General features: G+C 46.9%; 1 protein-coding gene across 3 annotated transcripts in view; it reads left to right on the top strand.

Moving 5' to 3' along the window:
- GTF3C3 (general transcription factor IIIC subunit 3) overlaps window positions 1-16,926 on the top strand; it is a 62,380-nt gene that overhangs the window by 5,254 nt on the left and 40,200 nt on the right. For all 3 annotated transcript variants that reach the window (XM_077283474.1, XM_077283477.1, XM_077283475.1), the window contains exons 3-4: window positions 1,539-1,653; window positions 3,173-3,363. In XM_077283474.1, the coding sequence (XP_077139589.1) occupies window positions 1,539-1,653; window positions 3,173-3,363 (306 nt within the window). The remainder of the gene's footprint in view (window positions 1-1,538; window positions 1,654-3,172; window positions 3,364-16,926) is intronic.

Below are 16,926 nucleotides of genomic sequence, written 5' to 3'. Positions count from 1 at the left end.
TTGGAATCAGATACAGATTCACTACCATATAGGAGATCATGACGGGAAGCATGTTAAGCCCTATTGTATGCGTTTAATAGACCTTCCACTGTATCCACGTGATCGGAACCGTTCTTTCAGCTCCTCCGCCCTGAATTTGAAATTAGTATCAGACGAACAAATTCGACGGAGTCGGAGGAACTGTCTGACCGGCACCGATCTGATCATATGACGTGGATGACTGGAGGATGCGTGCAACAATGTATTAATAGCTGTTCCCTTTCGAAAGATGTCAGTCTGTAGCACACCCGAAGGGTCCCTCCTTATAGTCACATCCACAAAATCCAAAGAAGTGCCACTATATATGAAGATGGATATTGAGGTCATTGTTGTTTAGGGTCTGAATAAGTTGCTCAAGGTCGACAGGAGTGTCCTGCCAGACGAAGAAGATATCGTCAATGTACCGGGTCCGAAATGGAACACGGTCCATAGACCCCAATTCGTCCGACAGGAAGAGGTTCCTCTCCCACAGCCCCAGGAAAAGACCAGCATAGGACGGCGCATAGGCCTCCCCCATGACGGTTCCCTGGAGCTGCAGGAAGAAGTTCCCTGATTGTTACAAGCATTGTGATGTGCTTTATCTTACTTGAGCAGATGTGTCAGCCTGTCTCCCTTGCCGTATAGTATGTTTATGATTGCTGTTTTTACCCCTTTAGCTGTTAGTGACTTTTGTATTTTTTCAATAAATTTGTTATATTTGTTTGCATTATGGACTTCTGCACTGGTTCTTTTTTGTGGTTTGTTATTGGTGTTGCAGCCTCTGTGGCCTTTCAGAGAAGGTAAAGTGTATATACTGACCGACATGTGACACTTAGATTGCACACAGGGGGACGTCCTGTCACTAAACATGGGACTTATGAATGTAATTGCTTGCACCAGAAATTTTTAGGGGCTTCATAGCAAAAGGGCTGAATACATATGCACATGACAATTTTTAGTAATTTGATCACTTATTTATTTTATGCCGGTATTTTTCTCACTTCACCAGCTTAGACTACTGCTGATACATCACACACAAATCTGATTGAAAAAATATTTCAACGCTGGATGTAATGTAACAAGATAGGTAAAAAAACCAAGGAGGTGAATATTTTCACAAGCCGTTGTACATTTCTTGGCAGCACCCTGCTTCTCCTCAGTGCTGCAGATCTCTCTCTCCTGTGAGTCCTGCAAATCAATTCTAATGTACAATATACAAGCAACTTTCTCGGTAGCACATCACTCTATGTACATAAGATGTGCTGCCGAGAACAATGATATTCTGTGTGCACAGAACGATCATATTAATGATTGTTTTTCATGTGTATAAATTCCTAATTCAATTTTTTTTCTCTTTTACAATCAAGATAGCACCGATGTCTGTTTTGCCTATTATTTTCTTTTGCTTGCAGACCAGGCTAGCTTTCGCAGGGTCTTCCACACCATTAACGTGTTCCTGTTACTATGTTGGGGTGTTGCGTTGCACATTTTTCCCAAATCTGCATTATGTTTTCTTTTAGGATTCTTCAAATCTAGGATTTTCAGAAAACACAGAATGTGAGATAGACGATCCTAATATTCCATCCACATCTGCAAAACTCCTCTCAAAATCTCACGATGACATTGAGGATACAGGTGCTGTAATTTCATAGCATCGTTTACCAGTGTGTGAGTGATTCAAGTCAATGGGGACGATTCGGCAAAGTTTCTACGCAAGATAATTGGCGTAAAAGCTTTGAAAAGTTGCAAAAATGTTGACTTTCTTTTCGTTTTCACGCCACTTACAATCAGTTCTGCCAAAATGGGCAGAGCAGGGGTGTAACCATCTCCCATACAGGGCACAGACAAACAGGGATTCCTTTTCTTCTTTGTCTTTAGCACATGAGATGGATGCAACACCAGCTTGGAGGATATTATACAGTAGTACTGAGCGGTGTGGCTGTGAATCCAGCTCTGGAGTGAGCTAAAACAGTTACTTGTAGCTGCAGCTCCATCTGTCTGTCTCTCATATTATTTTTTTTTAAAATTTGTTTATTAATGCAGAATAAATCAAACGATACACACATTTGCATTTGTGACTATCAGTTACAACAGGAAATACAAATAATTACAGTGCAAGTAATGCAAGAATAGCAAACTGTATGTCAAATCATTAGTACTTATAAACTACCTATTATAGAACATTAACTACTTTAACTACCAATAGTAAGTCGCCAAAGAAAATTCTACATAAATCTCGCCCTTTAAGCGATGCCCCCAAAGCCCTAAATCCAACCGCTTACATAAGTGTTAGATTGTAAATCAGTGTGATCTATAGAGTATGATGTGAAGAATTCCATCTACCCCAAATCTTCTCAAATTTACCTGGGCATCCTCTGTTTTGGTACAATGTTCTTTCATATGGAATAATCGAGTTTACTAATTCCACCCAAGCTCTGAGAGTCCGGTGAGAACCACCCATCCACCTTAACGCTAACACCTTCCGTGCCATAAAAAGTGCCTCTCGTAGAAAAATCCCAGTATAATGATCCCAGGTTTCTACATCCCACACTCCGAATAAACAGGTCAATGGCTCAAGTGGGACAGGAATCGACAATAAGGATGTTAGTAATGTCGTTACCTCTTTCCAATAATGAAAAATTACAGGGCACTTCCAAATCATGTGAATAAAATCTGCATCCCGAGTATGACACCTTAGGCAATCTGACGAGTGGAGGCGACCCATTTTAAAGAGTCGTGTCGGGGTCAAGTAAGACTGATATATAATATATAACTGAGTCATCCTATTGTTGATCGGAGGGGAGACCTGTCTCTCATATTATTGAAGGCTCCTTTCTCCTCTCCATGAAGTATATTAGGTTGTGTACCTGACACTTGTCTGTGCTGGCAGTACATCTTGTCTGAGCGAGAAGGATGTGAGCAGTGTTTCTGGAGAGAATGGTTAGTTCAGCAGGCATGGAGCTGGGATAAAAGTAACTTATAAGGGTGAAAGAAAAGCACATTTTTACACTAAAATATATTAAAAAGTTTCTTATATTCGTCTGAGTTGATTTGCACAAAGTTTGTTGAAACAATAGCAACTATTTAAGTAGAAAAAAAAGGTTTCAACAAAGTTTTGGATTTTCATGAAACTTTTACTTTGTGTTTTTGGAAGATGAAACCTCAGATGGTGTCAGCAAGTCGGTCCAAAGAGTATTTGCATCAATGATCGGAGAAGATGATAAAGATGACGGAGAGGATGAAGATGAGGAAGATGATGGAGAGGAAACCTCTGAACATCCATCTGTCGGAGATGTTTTTGCCCTGGAAATGGAAATCAACAGAGAAAACAGAAAGATGATGAAGGTATTTTACAGATCAGACAATTACAGCTCAAACTTACCAATGTGCTCCTAACATGGTCAACATTACCGGCACTATTAATAGTTTATGTTAAAAAAGCAAAGGTCCCTCATCATTGCAGACCGTCCACCATGATTCACTATTGGTAGGGCGCACCGTTCTTCATAAGCTTCATTTTGTCGCCTATTAAAATGCTGCTGAAATTTACGGCCAAACAGATCTAGTTTGGTTTAATATCGCCAAAGAATATTTTCCGAGAAGGATTGTGGTTTATCTGTTTTTTAATAACTCAGTTGATCTTTATTGCCTTTAAAAGGCTTGTCCAGGACTTTTACATTGGTGGTCCTTCCTTAGGATGGGGTCATCAAATCTAGATCGGTGAGTGTCCTACACTCGGCACCCTTGACTGATCTGTATAGGCCACCAATGTAAAAGTCACGGACAGCCCATTTAAACAGTGGGGACCTCGCTGGCCTGTACCCATAGTTTCTACCTGTACACATCATGCCTCTATCACTCCAGATGTCTCCATCTCAACTTGATTTCGCATGTACTACTCATAGGTGTCTCCCATCAGTTCTCCTCTCTGCATAACATCCTGGATGCTTTTGACTGTTCCATGAATACTTAACTTCATTATAACAACATTATGCACTGCTGAAGCCAGAACATTATTATTATTATTATTATTATTATTATTATTATTATTCATTTTTATAGCACCATTTATTCCATGGCGCTTTACATGTGAAAAGGGGGTAAATATAGACAAATACAATTAAACATGAGCAAAAAAAACAAGGCACACAGGTACATAAGGAGGGAGGACCCTGCCCGCGAGGTCTCACAGTCTGCAGGGGATGGGTGAGGATACACTAGGAGAGGGTAGAGCTGGTTGTGCGGCGGTTCAGTAGGTTGAGGATCTCTGCAGGCTGTAGGCTTGTCGGAAGAGGTGAGTCTTCGGGTTCTTTTTGAAGGTTTCCGGCGAGAGTGATGTGTTGTGGAAGAGAGTTCCAGAGTATGGGGGAAGCACGGTTGAAGTCTTGGATGTGGTTGTGGGAAGAAGAGATAAGAGGGGAGTAGAGAAGGAGGTCTTGTGAGGATCGGAAGTTGTGTGTAGGTAAGTACTGGAAGACGAGGTCACAGATGTATGGACAGGTTGTGGGTGGCTTTGTATGTCATTGTAAGGGTTTTGAACTGGAGTCTCTGGGGGCGATAGGAAGCCAGTGAAGGGCTTGGCATAGGGGAGAGGCTGGGGAATAGCGGGGAGACAGATTAGTCGGGCAGCAGAGTGTAAGATGGATTGGAGTGGTGCCAGAGTGCTAGAGGGGAGGCTAGAGAGTAGCAGGTTGCAGTAGTCGAGGCGGGAGATATGGGCATGCACTAGTGTTTTTGTGGTGTCACGGTCAAGGAATGTGTGGATCCTGGAAATATTTTTGAGTTTGCGACGGCAGGAGGAGGCAAGGGCTTGGATATGTGGCTTGAAAGAGAGGGCAGCGTCGAGGATCATCCCGAGGCACCAGGCCTGTGGGACTGGGGAAAGTGAGCAGCCATTGACATTGATAGATAGGTCTGGTGGAGGGGTAGAGTGAGATGGGGGAAAGATGATGAATTCTGTTTTGTCCATGTTCAGTTTTAGAAAGCGAGCAGAAAAGAAGGCCGAGATAGCAGACAGACAGTGTGGGATTTTGGTAAGTAAGGAGAAGAGGTCAGGTCCGGATAGGTAGATCTGCGTGTCATCAGCGTAGAGATGATGCTTCATACCTTGGGATTCTATGAGCTGTCACAGGCCGAAGGTGTAGATGGAGAAGAGTAGGGGTCCTAGAACTGAGCCTTGAGGAACACCGACAGACAAGGGGTGGAGTGAGGAGGTGGTTTGGGGGAGGGAGACACTGAATGTTCGGTCTGTCAGATATGACGAGATCCAGGATAGGGCCAAGTCTGTGATCCCTAGAGATGAGAGGATCTGCAGCAGAAGGGAATGGTCCACAGTGTCAAAGGCAGAAGACAGGTCCAGGAGAAGGAGGACAGAGTAGTGTCGCTTGCTCTTGACAGTTAGTAGGTTGTTGGTCACTTTATAGTTAGAGCAGTTGAGTGATGGGGTCGGAAGCCAGATTGTAACCGGTCAAAGAGGGAGCAGGAGGAGAGGTTCGAGCACAGTTCAAGATGGACATGCTGTTCCAGTAATTTTGAGGCATAATTGAGAAGAGATATCGGTTGATAGCTAGACGCAGAGGATGGGTCGAGGGAGGGCTTTTTGAGGATGGGTGTGATCTTGGCATGTTTGAAGGATGAGGGGAAGACACCTGTTGTGAGTGATAGGTTGAAGAGATGGGTTATGGTTGGGATGAAGAGGTTAGGGATGAGGTGGGACGGGAGCGAGTCAAGCGTGCAAGTGGTGAGGTGTGATCTTGACAGGAGGGTGGAGAGCTGATCTTCTGCCATGGTGGAGAAGCTGGTTTTGGAGGAACAGGGTTGAGCAGCGAAGCGGGGCATCAAAGTCTATCCGCTATACCAGGGGTGGGCAATTAGTTTTCCTTAGTGGCCCCATAGGAGACCGTGACTTTTGTGGAGGCCGAACCAATAGGCTGAAATTACTTCTGCTCAATATTATTATTATTATTATTATTATTTATTATTATAGCGCCATTTATTCCATGGCGCTTTACATGTGAGGAGGGGTGTACATAATAAAAACAAATACAATAATCTTAATACAAGTCATAACTGGTACAGGAGGAGAGAGGACCCTGCCCGCGAGGGCTCACAATCTACAAGGGATGGGTGAGGATACAGTAGGTGAGGGTAGAGCTGGTCATGCAGTGGTTCTGTCGATCGGTGGTTACTGCAGGTTGTAGGCTTGTCGGAAGAGGTGGGTCTTCAGGTTCTTTTTGAAGGTTTCCAAGGTAGGCGAGAGTCTGTTATGTTGTGGTAGAGAGTTCCAGAGTAGGGGTGATGCGTGGGAGAAATCTTATATGCGATTGTGGGAAGAGGAGATAAGAGGGGAGTAGAGAAGGAGATCTTGTGAGGATCGGAGGTTGCGTGCAGGAAAGTACCGGGAGACGAGGTCACAGATGTATGGAGGAGACAGGTTGTGGATGGCTTTTATGTCATGGTTAGGGTTTTAAACTGGAGTCTCTGGGCAATGGGGAACCAGTGAAGTGATTGACAGAGGGGAGAGGCTGGGGAATAGCGGGGGGACAGGTAGAATAGACGGGCAGCAGAGTTTAGAATAGATTGGAGGGGTGCGAGAGTGTTCGAGGGGAGGCCACAGAGCACAAGGTTGCAGTAGCCAAGGCAGGAGATAATGAGGGCATGGACTAGGGTTTTTGCAGATTCTTGTTTAAAGAATGTACGGATCTGGGAAATATTTTTGAGTTGAATGCGTCAGGAAGTGGAAAGGGGTTGGATATGTGGTTTGAAGGATAGATCAGTGTCAAGGATTACCCCGAGACATCGAGCTTGTGGGACTGGGGAGAGTGGGCAGCCATTTACTGTAATGGGGGGGGTCGCGTGAGATGGTGAAAGATGATGAATTCTGTTTTATCCATATTAAGTTTTAGAAATCTAGCGGAGAAGAAGGATGAAATAGCGGACAGACATTGTGGGATTCTGGTTAGTAGGGTGGTGATATCTGGTCTAGAGATGTAGATCTGCATGTCATAAGCATAGAGATGATACTGAAAGCCATGAGATTCTATGAGCTGTTCCAGGCCGAAGCTGTAGATGGAGAAGAGCAGGGGCCCTAGGACTGACCCTTGCGGGACTCCGACAGAGATAGGGGGCGAGGTGAGGAGGTGGTGTGTGAGTGGGAGACGCTGATAGTCCGGTCTGTTAGGTACGACAAAATCCAAGATAGGGCCAAGTCTGTGATGCCAAGAGATGAGAGGGTCTGTAATAATAGGGAATGGTCCACTGTGTCAAAGGCAGAGGACAGGTCCAGGAGGAGGAGGACAGAGGAGTGTCGCTTGGCCTTGGCGGTTAATAGGTCATTGGTGACCTTAGTTAGGGCAGTTTCAGTGGAGTGGTGTGACCGGAAGCCAGATTGTAAGCGGTCAAAGAGGGAGCAAGAAGTAAGGTGGGAGGACAGTTCAAGATGGACGTGTTGTTCCAGTAGTTTTGAGGCATAGGGGAGAAGTGATATAGGGCGATAGATACAGAGGATGGGTCAAGAGAGGGCTTTTTGAGGATAGGTGTGATTGAGGCATGTTTAAAGCTTGAGGGGAAGACATCAGTTGTTAGTGATAGGTTGAAGAGATGGGTTAGGGTTGGGATGAAGACTCTGTTGAGGTTTGGGATGAAGTGGGATGGGATCGGGTCAAGTGCACAGGTGAAGAGATGTGATCTTGAGATTAGAGTGGAAAGTCAATCTTCTGTAATGGTGGGCAGTTAGGAGAAAGGGCTCTTGGGATTGTCGACCAAAACTAACCAAAACTATCTCTGATGTTATCAATCTTCTGCTTGCAAAATGAGGCAAAGTCTTCAGCTGAGATGAGTGGGGAGGGAGGAGGTGCTGGGGGATGGAGGAGAGAATTGAAGGTGTTGAATAACTGTTTAGGGTTGTGAGACAGGGAGGATATGAGAGATGAGAAGTAGGTTTGTTTTGCTATAGCGAGTGTGGTCTTGAAAGTAGTGAGAGACTGTTTGAATGCGATAAAGTGCTCGTTGGAGTGGGATCTTTTTCATCTCTGCTCAGCAGCCCTGGAGCTCGCCTCAGTTCTTTGGTCAGGCTGGTGTAACAGGGCTGTCTGTTGATTTTGCGAGCTTTGGTATGTGTGAGAGGGGCAGCCGATTCCAGAGCTGCAGCTATTGTGGTGTTATATGCAGCGGCATCCTCATTGTGTAGGGAACTTATGTCTGTGAGAGGGAGGAGGGATTCAGAGAGTGAGTGTAGATCAAGGTGTTTAAGATTTCTGCGAGGGTGTGCAAGTTTGTGGGGTGGGGATTGTAGACAAGGAGTGGAGAGGGAAGAGAATGTGAGTAGATTGTGGTCAGAAAGAGGAAGAGGTGAGTTACAGAGGATGGATAGGGAGCAGAGGTGGGTGAAGATGAGGTCCAATGTGTGGCCATCTTTGTGAGTGGCTGCAGAAGACCATTGAGCGAGGCCGAAGGAGGAAATAAGAGATAGAAGCTTAGTGGTAGCTGAGAGGGAAGTGTCAATGGGAATGTTGAAGTCGCCCATGATGATAGTGGGGATGTGTTGTGAATTCTGCTTTTGGGCTCCCTCCGGTGGTTGTAGGTGGTAATGCAGTTGCCCCTGAGTTGCAGTCCTGGTCAGGTGTATCTGCTGATTGCAGTTCTGACTGGGGTATTTAGGCGTGCAGGATTCATTAGTCCTTGCCAGTTGTCAATTGTTGTTGGGAGGTGTTGAACCTCTGCTTGGTTCCTCCTGCCTTTCTGCCAAATAAGCAAAGATAAGTGCCTGGGTTGTTTTTTCCTGTGGCACACATGCTATGTGCTTCACAATTCAGTGCTATTCTTTGTGTTTTCTTGTCCAGCTTAGATTGTGTCAGTATTTTCTCAGTCTTGTTGGATTCTCTGGAGTGGCAGATATACATTCCATGTCTTTAGTTAGATTGTGGAACTTTTTGTATTATCTGCTGTGGATATTTTTGGAAGGGTTTTAATACTGACCGCCTAGTAATCTGTCCTATCCTTTCCTATTTAGCTAGAGTGGCCTCTTTTGCTAAATCCTGTTTTCTACCTGCGTGTGTCTATTCTTCTCCTACTCACAGTCATTATTCGTGGGGGGCTGCCTATCCTTTGGGGGTCTGCTCTGAGGCAAGGTAGCATTCCTATTTCCATCTATAGGGGTATTTAGTCCTCCGGCTGTGTCGAGGTGTCTAGGGTATGTTAGGCACACCCCACGGCTACTTCTAGTTGCGGTGTTAGTTCAGGATTTGCGGTCAGTACAGGTTCCACCGACTCCAGAGAAAGTTTCATGCGGCTCCAAGGTCACCAGATCATAACAGGGATGTCAGCGGAGAGGAAATGAAGTAGCCAAGTGGTGAAGTGGTCAAAGAAGGTGGTGGCTGGCCCTGGGGGGGGCGGTAAATGACAGCCGGTTGGAGGGAAAGTAGATACGCACAGAGTGCACCTCAAAGGAAGTGAGGGTGTGTGGGTGAAGGAGCAGTTATCTGACAGGAGAAAACCAACTCCTCCGCCATGCTTGCTGCTGGGGCAGGGTGTGTGGGAAAGGTGGAATCCACCATACGAAAGTGCAGCAGGGGAGGCTGTGTCAAGGGGGGTGAGCCAGGTTTTGGTGATGGTGAGGAAGGAAAGTTTGTTAGAAATGAACTAGTCATGGATGTAAGAAAGCTTGTTGCAGGCAGACAGAGCGAGCGTTCCACAGAGCTCCTGTTAGTGGGACTGGGGAAGCAGGGACTGGGCGAATGGGTATAAGGTTAGAGAGGTTACGGAAAGTTGTGATAGAGCGTGGATAGGAGGTAGAACTGACTGTGGGGATGTGGTGAGGAGGACCAGGATTTGGAGCAATATCACCGGCAGTGAGAAGGAGCAGAGAAAGTGTTAGCAGGTGGGAGCAGGAGAGGGCAAGAGGTGGCTGTCTTTGCTTGGAGACAGAGGATTGTATATTGAGGAACAGTTCAGAGAAGGAGGTGAGATGGATGGGGAGGATTGAGGAAGAGATGAACAGTTCCTTACTAGGTGTAGGGATTAGAAAGTGAAAGATTATAGGGGTGAGAGTGAAAACAAATAGAAACTGACTGTATCCATTTACCTTCAGTTCCAATTCTGGAATTAATTCTGAGCATTACACTTCTATGATACACTTATGTGATACACTGGGCATGTTAATTTTAATTATTATTTTATATTAATATCACTTAATGTTGAGCAGAATGAAGTATGCTGACATCCCCTATATACCATATGACCCTCATACAGCTCCCCTATATACAGTATGAACTGCCACAGCCCCCTCTATAGCCAATGATCCCCATATAGCCTCCTATATACATTATGAGCCTCCACATAGCCTCCCTGTATACAGAATGAGCCCCCACATAGTCTCCAATATACAGTATGCGCCCACACAGACTCCTACAGTGGCATGTAAAAGTTTGGGCACCCCTGGTGAAAATTATGTTATTATGAACAGTTAAGCAAGTTGAAGATGAAACGATCTCTAAATGCCCTAAAGTTAAAGATGACACATTTTCTTTGTATTTTAGGCAGCAAAATATATATAAAAATATATATGTTTATATTTCTTTTACATTTTAAAAAATGAGCCAATGCAAAAGTTTGGGCACCCTACATGGTTAATACCTAGTAGCATCCCCTTTGAAAGTATCCCAGCTTGTAAATGCTTTTTTGTAACCAGTCTTTCCATTCTTGTTTGACGGATTCTTCCAGTCCTGTGAGATTCCTGGGTCGTTTTGCTTCCTGTGCTATTTTGAGGTCTGACCACAGATTTTCAATGATGTTCAAATCAGGGGACTGTGAGATCCATTGTAAAACCTTCAGCTTGTGCCTTTTGAAGTCATCTATTGTGGATTATGACGTGTGTTTAGGATCATTATCCATTTGTAGAAGCCATCTTCTTTTCACCTTCAGCTTTTTACAGATGGTGCTATGTTTGCATCAAGAATTTGTTGAAATTTAATTGAATCCATTCTTCCTTCCACCTGTGAAATGTTCCCAGTGCCATTGGCTGTAGCACATCCCCAAAGCATGATTGGTCCACACCCATGCTTAATAGTTGGCGAGATGTTCTTTTCCTGAAATTTTGTGCCCTTTTTTCTCCACACATACCTTTTGATCATTGTGGCCAAAGAGTTCTATTTTATCCTCATCGGTCCAGAGAACTTGTTTCCAAAATGCAGGTGTCCCTGAACAGTAGAACAATGTACCACAACTCCAGTCTGATAAATCTTTCTGAAGGTCTTTTGCCCTCAAGCTGGGGTTCTGATTTCCCTCTCTAACAATCTTACGAGCAGCTTTCACTGAAATTTTGCTTGATCTTCCAGACCTTATCTTGACCTCCACTGTTCCAGGTAACTGCCATTTCTTAATTACATTTCAAACTTGAAAACACTGTGGTATCTTCTTATAGCCTTCTGCTGCTTTGTCAGCCTCCACCATTTTCAGAGTGCTAGGCAGCTGCTTAGAAGAACCCATGGCTGCTGTTTTTTGGCACAAGGTTAGAGGAGGCTGGGTTTTTTATATAGCTGGGAAATTTGCATCACCTGGCTTTTTATAACAATGATAGGGAACAAGCCATAACCGTAACAGGCTAATTAAGGTCGGAAATCTTGGTCAACATTATCCAAGCACACAAATGTCCAAGGGTGCCCAAACTTTTGTATCGGCCCATTTTCCTTCTTGCAACGTTTAAAATGTAAAAGATGGGGGAAAAAAAATATATATATAAAAATGTGTATATGTGTGTATATATATATATATATATATATATATATATATATATATATATATATATATATATATATATATATATATATATATATATATATATCTATAGTAAGACTATTCCTACTGAGTGTGTTGGGGGACACTCGCTTGGCCGCGATATTCAGCACACGGGCACGGGTTTTTAAAACAAAACAGTCCATACGGTTTATTATGCCTCATAAACCATACCACGAGCCGTCCATTTACATACTGAACCAGGTCATCACTTCCAGTTTCAGGCCCTTATTCTGTGGCAACTAAACACGCTGGTCCTCACTGACCAGTTGCCGAGGGTTACCACACAGTTCGTGTTACAAGCACCGACAGTTTATGGAGGTACCTTATGGGAGCTCCTGCTCCATCTGCTGACTCCTTGTCAGACCTCTCTCCTGGGGAAACTGCCTTACGGGGTTCACCAACTTGCCTGGCCGGCACACATCAGTCAGTCCAGAGCCACCGAAGGCCGGTAGCTTCCCCAACACCGATCACCCAGGTCCACAGTCTCTCAGGTGCTCCAAGAAGACTCCACTCACAGGAGCTTCTAACACAGACTGTCCAGGACCATGATCACACTGTGGTCTTCAGAACGTCCATCCCACCTGGGACCGTTCAACACAGAGGCATGTGGCCTGTCTGGGTGCTATCCAGGACTTAGTCCAACACCACAGGCCACCAGGTCCAAACCATGTGCTTTCCAGGAAGCCTCCTCCCAGGTCTTCCTACACAGGCTTCCAGGACCTTGCACTTGGACCTATCAGATCCAAACACTGGAACCACACAGGAACCACACAGGATCCACACAGGACCCACACAGGATCCACACAGGAACCACACAGGATCCACACAGGAACCACACAGGATCCACACAGGACCCACACAGGATCCACACAGGAACCATGTGACCCACACCCTGGCCACATTATGTACCCGTAAGCCCACCCACAGTAATGGATCACCTGGGCTGGTCACGTGATCCTGACATCACTGCAGGTCGATTCTCGCGGCCTCAATACGACTCCGTGCACATACCGGGGAGACCATGCAGCGCCCCCTACCTGTTACAGGGGTCACTACATCACATATCCCCCCCCTCTGTTCAAGCTTGTGGGGTTGAACACCTGTCATACACGTGGGGTCACGAGATATGTCACGCACGTTACTTTGCCCTACCAGTCGAGAGAACCGTCTCAGTCGGTTTTGAGCATCACACACAACCATCCAGTTGTTGAGTTTACCCCGCCCCCAGCGGTCAACATGTAGGCCTTGAGCTTTGGCCCTTAAGTCACAGTCTGTCTGTGTCACCAAACCTTTAGTCAAGTTTGTCTCTTTACTCGACCTTTCTCTCCAGGGTCGCCACCCACGGTTGGTGCGGTCATTAGTCCCACTTACAGTCGAGACTAGCAACTGACCAGAGTCTGACCCTCCATCACTACGTCTGCTACTGTTCATGCTCCTTAGCTTTGTACAGTGAGTAGAACTGCCACTTTCAGATATTCGACCACTTTGTCTCTCTGAACATCCTTGGTGGTCAGCCATTCCATTCTTTGGAGGGTCCCTTTTGTTTCCTTTTCCTTGGGAAGAAGGCGGCCGCCACCTTAGGTTCTGCAGCTGTTTATTGACCTGCCGTCTGTACAGTCTTAGGTGCTCTACTTCTCTCAGGTATGCCATGCGATACCTCAGGAGCATCCGGATATTCCCTAGACTCTCCTTGGACCCGACAACCAGGAATGACACCATCCCATCTTCACCCACCTGGGCCTCGTCATCAGCCGGAATCCTTAGTCTCTTCACACCGGATTTATCCACCATCTCCTGCATCACTTTCCCAAATCTGCCAATGAGCTTCGCTACCAGAGCTCTAGGCACTTGGACTGTGTCCTCTACCAAGCCCAGACGACTTTGAGCTTTCCTGGCTTGCTCCAAACAACGAGTGGCCTCATTATTCCTCAACAGGACCATCTGTTTCGTGCGGAGGCACTGTAGGTGCATGTCCCTCAGGACAGCCACCCTCTTCACTGTGACTTCCTTAGTAGACAGTACCACCAACTGTTTCGTCTCCAGTGCCCAGTGCACACTACACGCTTCTACTGCCTTTTTAAAGGCCTCATGCACACCCTCACTGGTACATGCATCTTGCGCCTCTTCGGGTACATCTATCACGCACTTGAAGAGCGGAGTCTCACTTTCTTCAGGAACGGACGGCTCCTGCTTTGCCATGGACTTTTCCATCAAGACACCTGTCACAACCGGGTGACTATCTTGTTCTGCTTTTAGCGCCAACTCCTCTTCAACTTCACCCTCTTCCAGACCCCTTGGTCAAGATGGGCATTAGCAGCTTCACCTCATTACCACTCTGGTACTGGCACGGGAAGTCTGCGACCACCACCTCTTTTCCTTGTAGAGGGCCTTTTAGTGCTTCTCTGAGCACTACAATGTCTTCCTTTAGGGTCTTATACATACTTTGCCAAGTGAACAGGTGACCTCTGAGCTCAGAGACTTCCTTCTCCAGCTCATCCACCCTGTGCTCAGCCGCTTGTCTTAGGACCCTTTCTCGTTCAACATGGTCTTTCACCGTCTCTTTAATCAATTCTATCTCGCTTTTCCCATCCTCTGGATTAGTGGAACATCCATCACTTGAGGAGGTATCTACTTCAGGCACCAGTTCCTTGGTGGCCTCTTCCACTTCTGCACCCTCAGACTCTGCACTGTCAGGGTCGGCCCTCTCTTGGGTCTCAGCGGTGACATCATTAGGTTCGTCCCTTTTCCCTGGGACTTCAGAGTACTTCATACACCCCAGGTCCTCAGCATCTTCCGTCAATTCTTCACAGGGTGCAACTGATTCAGCCCTTTTGCCTCTCCGGCGGCGGGAGGAAGACTTGCCATTTGTACCTGAGTCAACCTTATTGCACTCTTTCCCACTGGCATCACCGTCTGAATGGGAGTCACCACCAACCGTTACCACAGGTCCTGGACCCCGTCCTCCACCCGTTACCACAGGTCCTGGACCCCGTCCTCCACCTGTCACCACAGGTCCTGGACCCCGTCCTCCACCCGTTACCACAGGTCCTGGACCCCGTCCTCCACCTGTCACCACGGCATATGCGCTTGTTACTGGCCATGACTTGTCAGTCACCCCCAGAGTCTGTGTCGCTCCTCACAGTATGATGACCCCGCAAGTCACTCTCTGTCTGGGTGTCAGCTCCACTTGTTTTATCCACCAGACCACTACCAGCCGTATTGTAGCACACTTCAGGTGACGTCAGGTTAGTTAGTTGGGTAGTCGCACCTTTTCCCTTGGTCAGGCCTACCTTAGGACTGTCAACTCTAGGGGGCGCCTTCTCAACATTACTACCTCCCATCCACATTATATGCACAAACACTTCACCCTTTTCCCACAGTGCTTCCAAATCTTGCCCTATTACCATAGGACACGGCAAGTTCGGGACTACAGCCACCTCATGGTATGTGGAAACCTCTGCTGCGACAATGTAGATAGTGGCTACCTGGAGATATTTAGTGTCCCCAGGTGACACAGAATTTCCTGGAAGGGTTCTCAGCAAAGACGCTTCTCTCCCCGGGTCTATCAACGCCCGCACACACTCTCCATCCAGCCAAAAAGAACACAGTCGTGACTCCTCACTGATTGCCAGCCCTTTTTTGGCTCCACCCCCTTTTCGGACAAGTGCTCTGCTTTTTGACATCACCCCTGTTCGGGATTCAGCCCCCCTTCGGGATTCCACCCCTTTTTGGGCCATTACCCCTGTTCGGGTTACCGCCCCTTTCTGGGACTCTGCCCCCTTTTGGGCAACCATCTCCATTTGGGGTCACCGCTCACTATTAGGGACACTCCCCACCCTGGGATACACCCCGTGGACTTCCCCACGGCACTCAGGCCCCAGTTCGCACAGTACACCCCTTTGTCTCTGGGCTTGTACTGGCCCTTTAAGAGTCAGCACAACTTGGAGGAAAAGGGAGAGAAAAAAAAAAATTAAAATTTTTTTTTTTCTTTTATGTCACTTCACCAGCTCCTGCTGGTACTGCCACAGCTTCCGCTGCAGTCACATACAACCGGCACCTCCGTCTGCCAACCACAAGCCACTGCAGCTCCGTCTGCTGTGGAACCTCTTGCTGGAACTTGCAGCTACGCCTCACAAGGCTCTACCGCCGACTTCGTGGACCCGCCAATCCACAGGACGCCGCTTGTCCCCTTCGTAACCCCGCCGAGTTACAGCCAGACGCTTGTCAGCTTCGTAACCCCGCCGAGTTACAGCAATTAACTCCCACGTGTGCGCGCTGGATCATTGCCCGCTTCGAGCACCAAATGTAAGACTATTCCTACTGAGTGTGTTGGGGGACACTCACTTGGCCGCGATATTCAGCACACGGGCACGGGTTTTTAAAACAAAACAGTCCATACGGTTTATTATGCCTCATAAACCATACCACGAGCAGTCCATTTACATACTGAACCAGGTCATCACTTCCAGTTTCAGGTCCTTATTCTGTGGCAACTAAACACGCTGGTCCTCACTGACCAGTTGCCGAGGGTTACCACACAGTTCGTGTTACAAGCACCGACAGTTTATGGAGGTACCTTATGGGAGCTCCTGCTCCATCTGCTGACTCCTTGTCAGACCTCTCTCCTGGGGAAACTGCCTTACGGGGTTCACCAACTTGCCTGGCCGGCACACATCAGTCAGTCCAGAGCCACCGAAGGCCGGTAGCTTCCCCAACACCGATCACCCAGGTCCACAGTCTCTCAGGTGCTCCAAGAAGACTCCACTCACAGGAGCTTCTAACACAGACTGTCCAGGACCATCATCACACTGTGGTCTTCAGAACGTCCATCCCACCTGGGACCGTTCAACACAGAGGCATGTGGCCTGTCTGGGTGCTATCCAGGACTTAGTCCAACACCACAGGCCACCAGGTCCAAACCATGTGCTTTCCAGGAAGCCTCCTCCCAGGTCTTCCTACACAGGCTTCCAGGACCTTGCACTTGGACCTATCAGATCCAAACACTGGAACCACACAGGAACCACACAGGATCCACACAGGATCCACTCAGGAACCACACAGGATCCACACAGGACCCACACAGGATCCACACAGGAACCACACAGGATCCACACA

This window comes from Ranitomeya variabilis, chromosome 2, assembly GCF_051348905.1.
Source record: "Ranitomeya variabilis isolate aRanVar5 chromosome 2, aRanVar5.hap1, whole genome shotgun sequence".
Classification (NCBI taxonomy): Eukaryota; Metazoa; Chordata; class Amphibia; order Anura; family Dendrobatidae; genus Ranitomeya; species Ranitomeya variabilis.
This window is presented reverse-complemented; position numbering and strand designations above follow the sequence as displayed.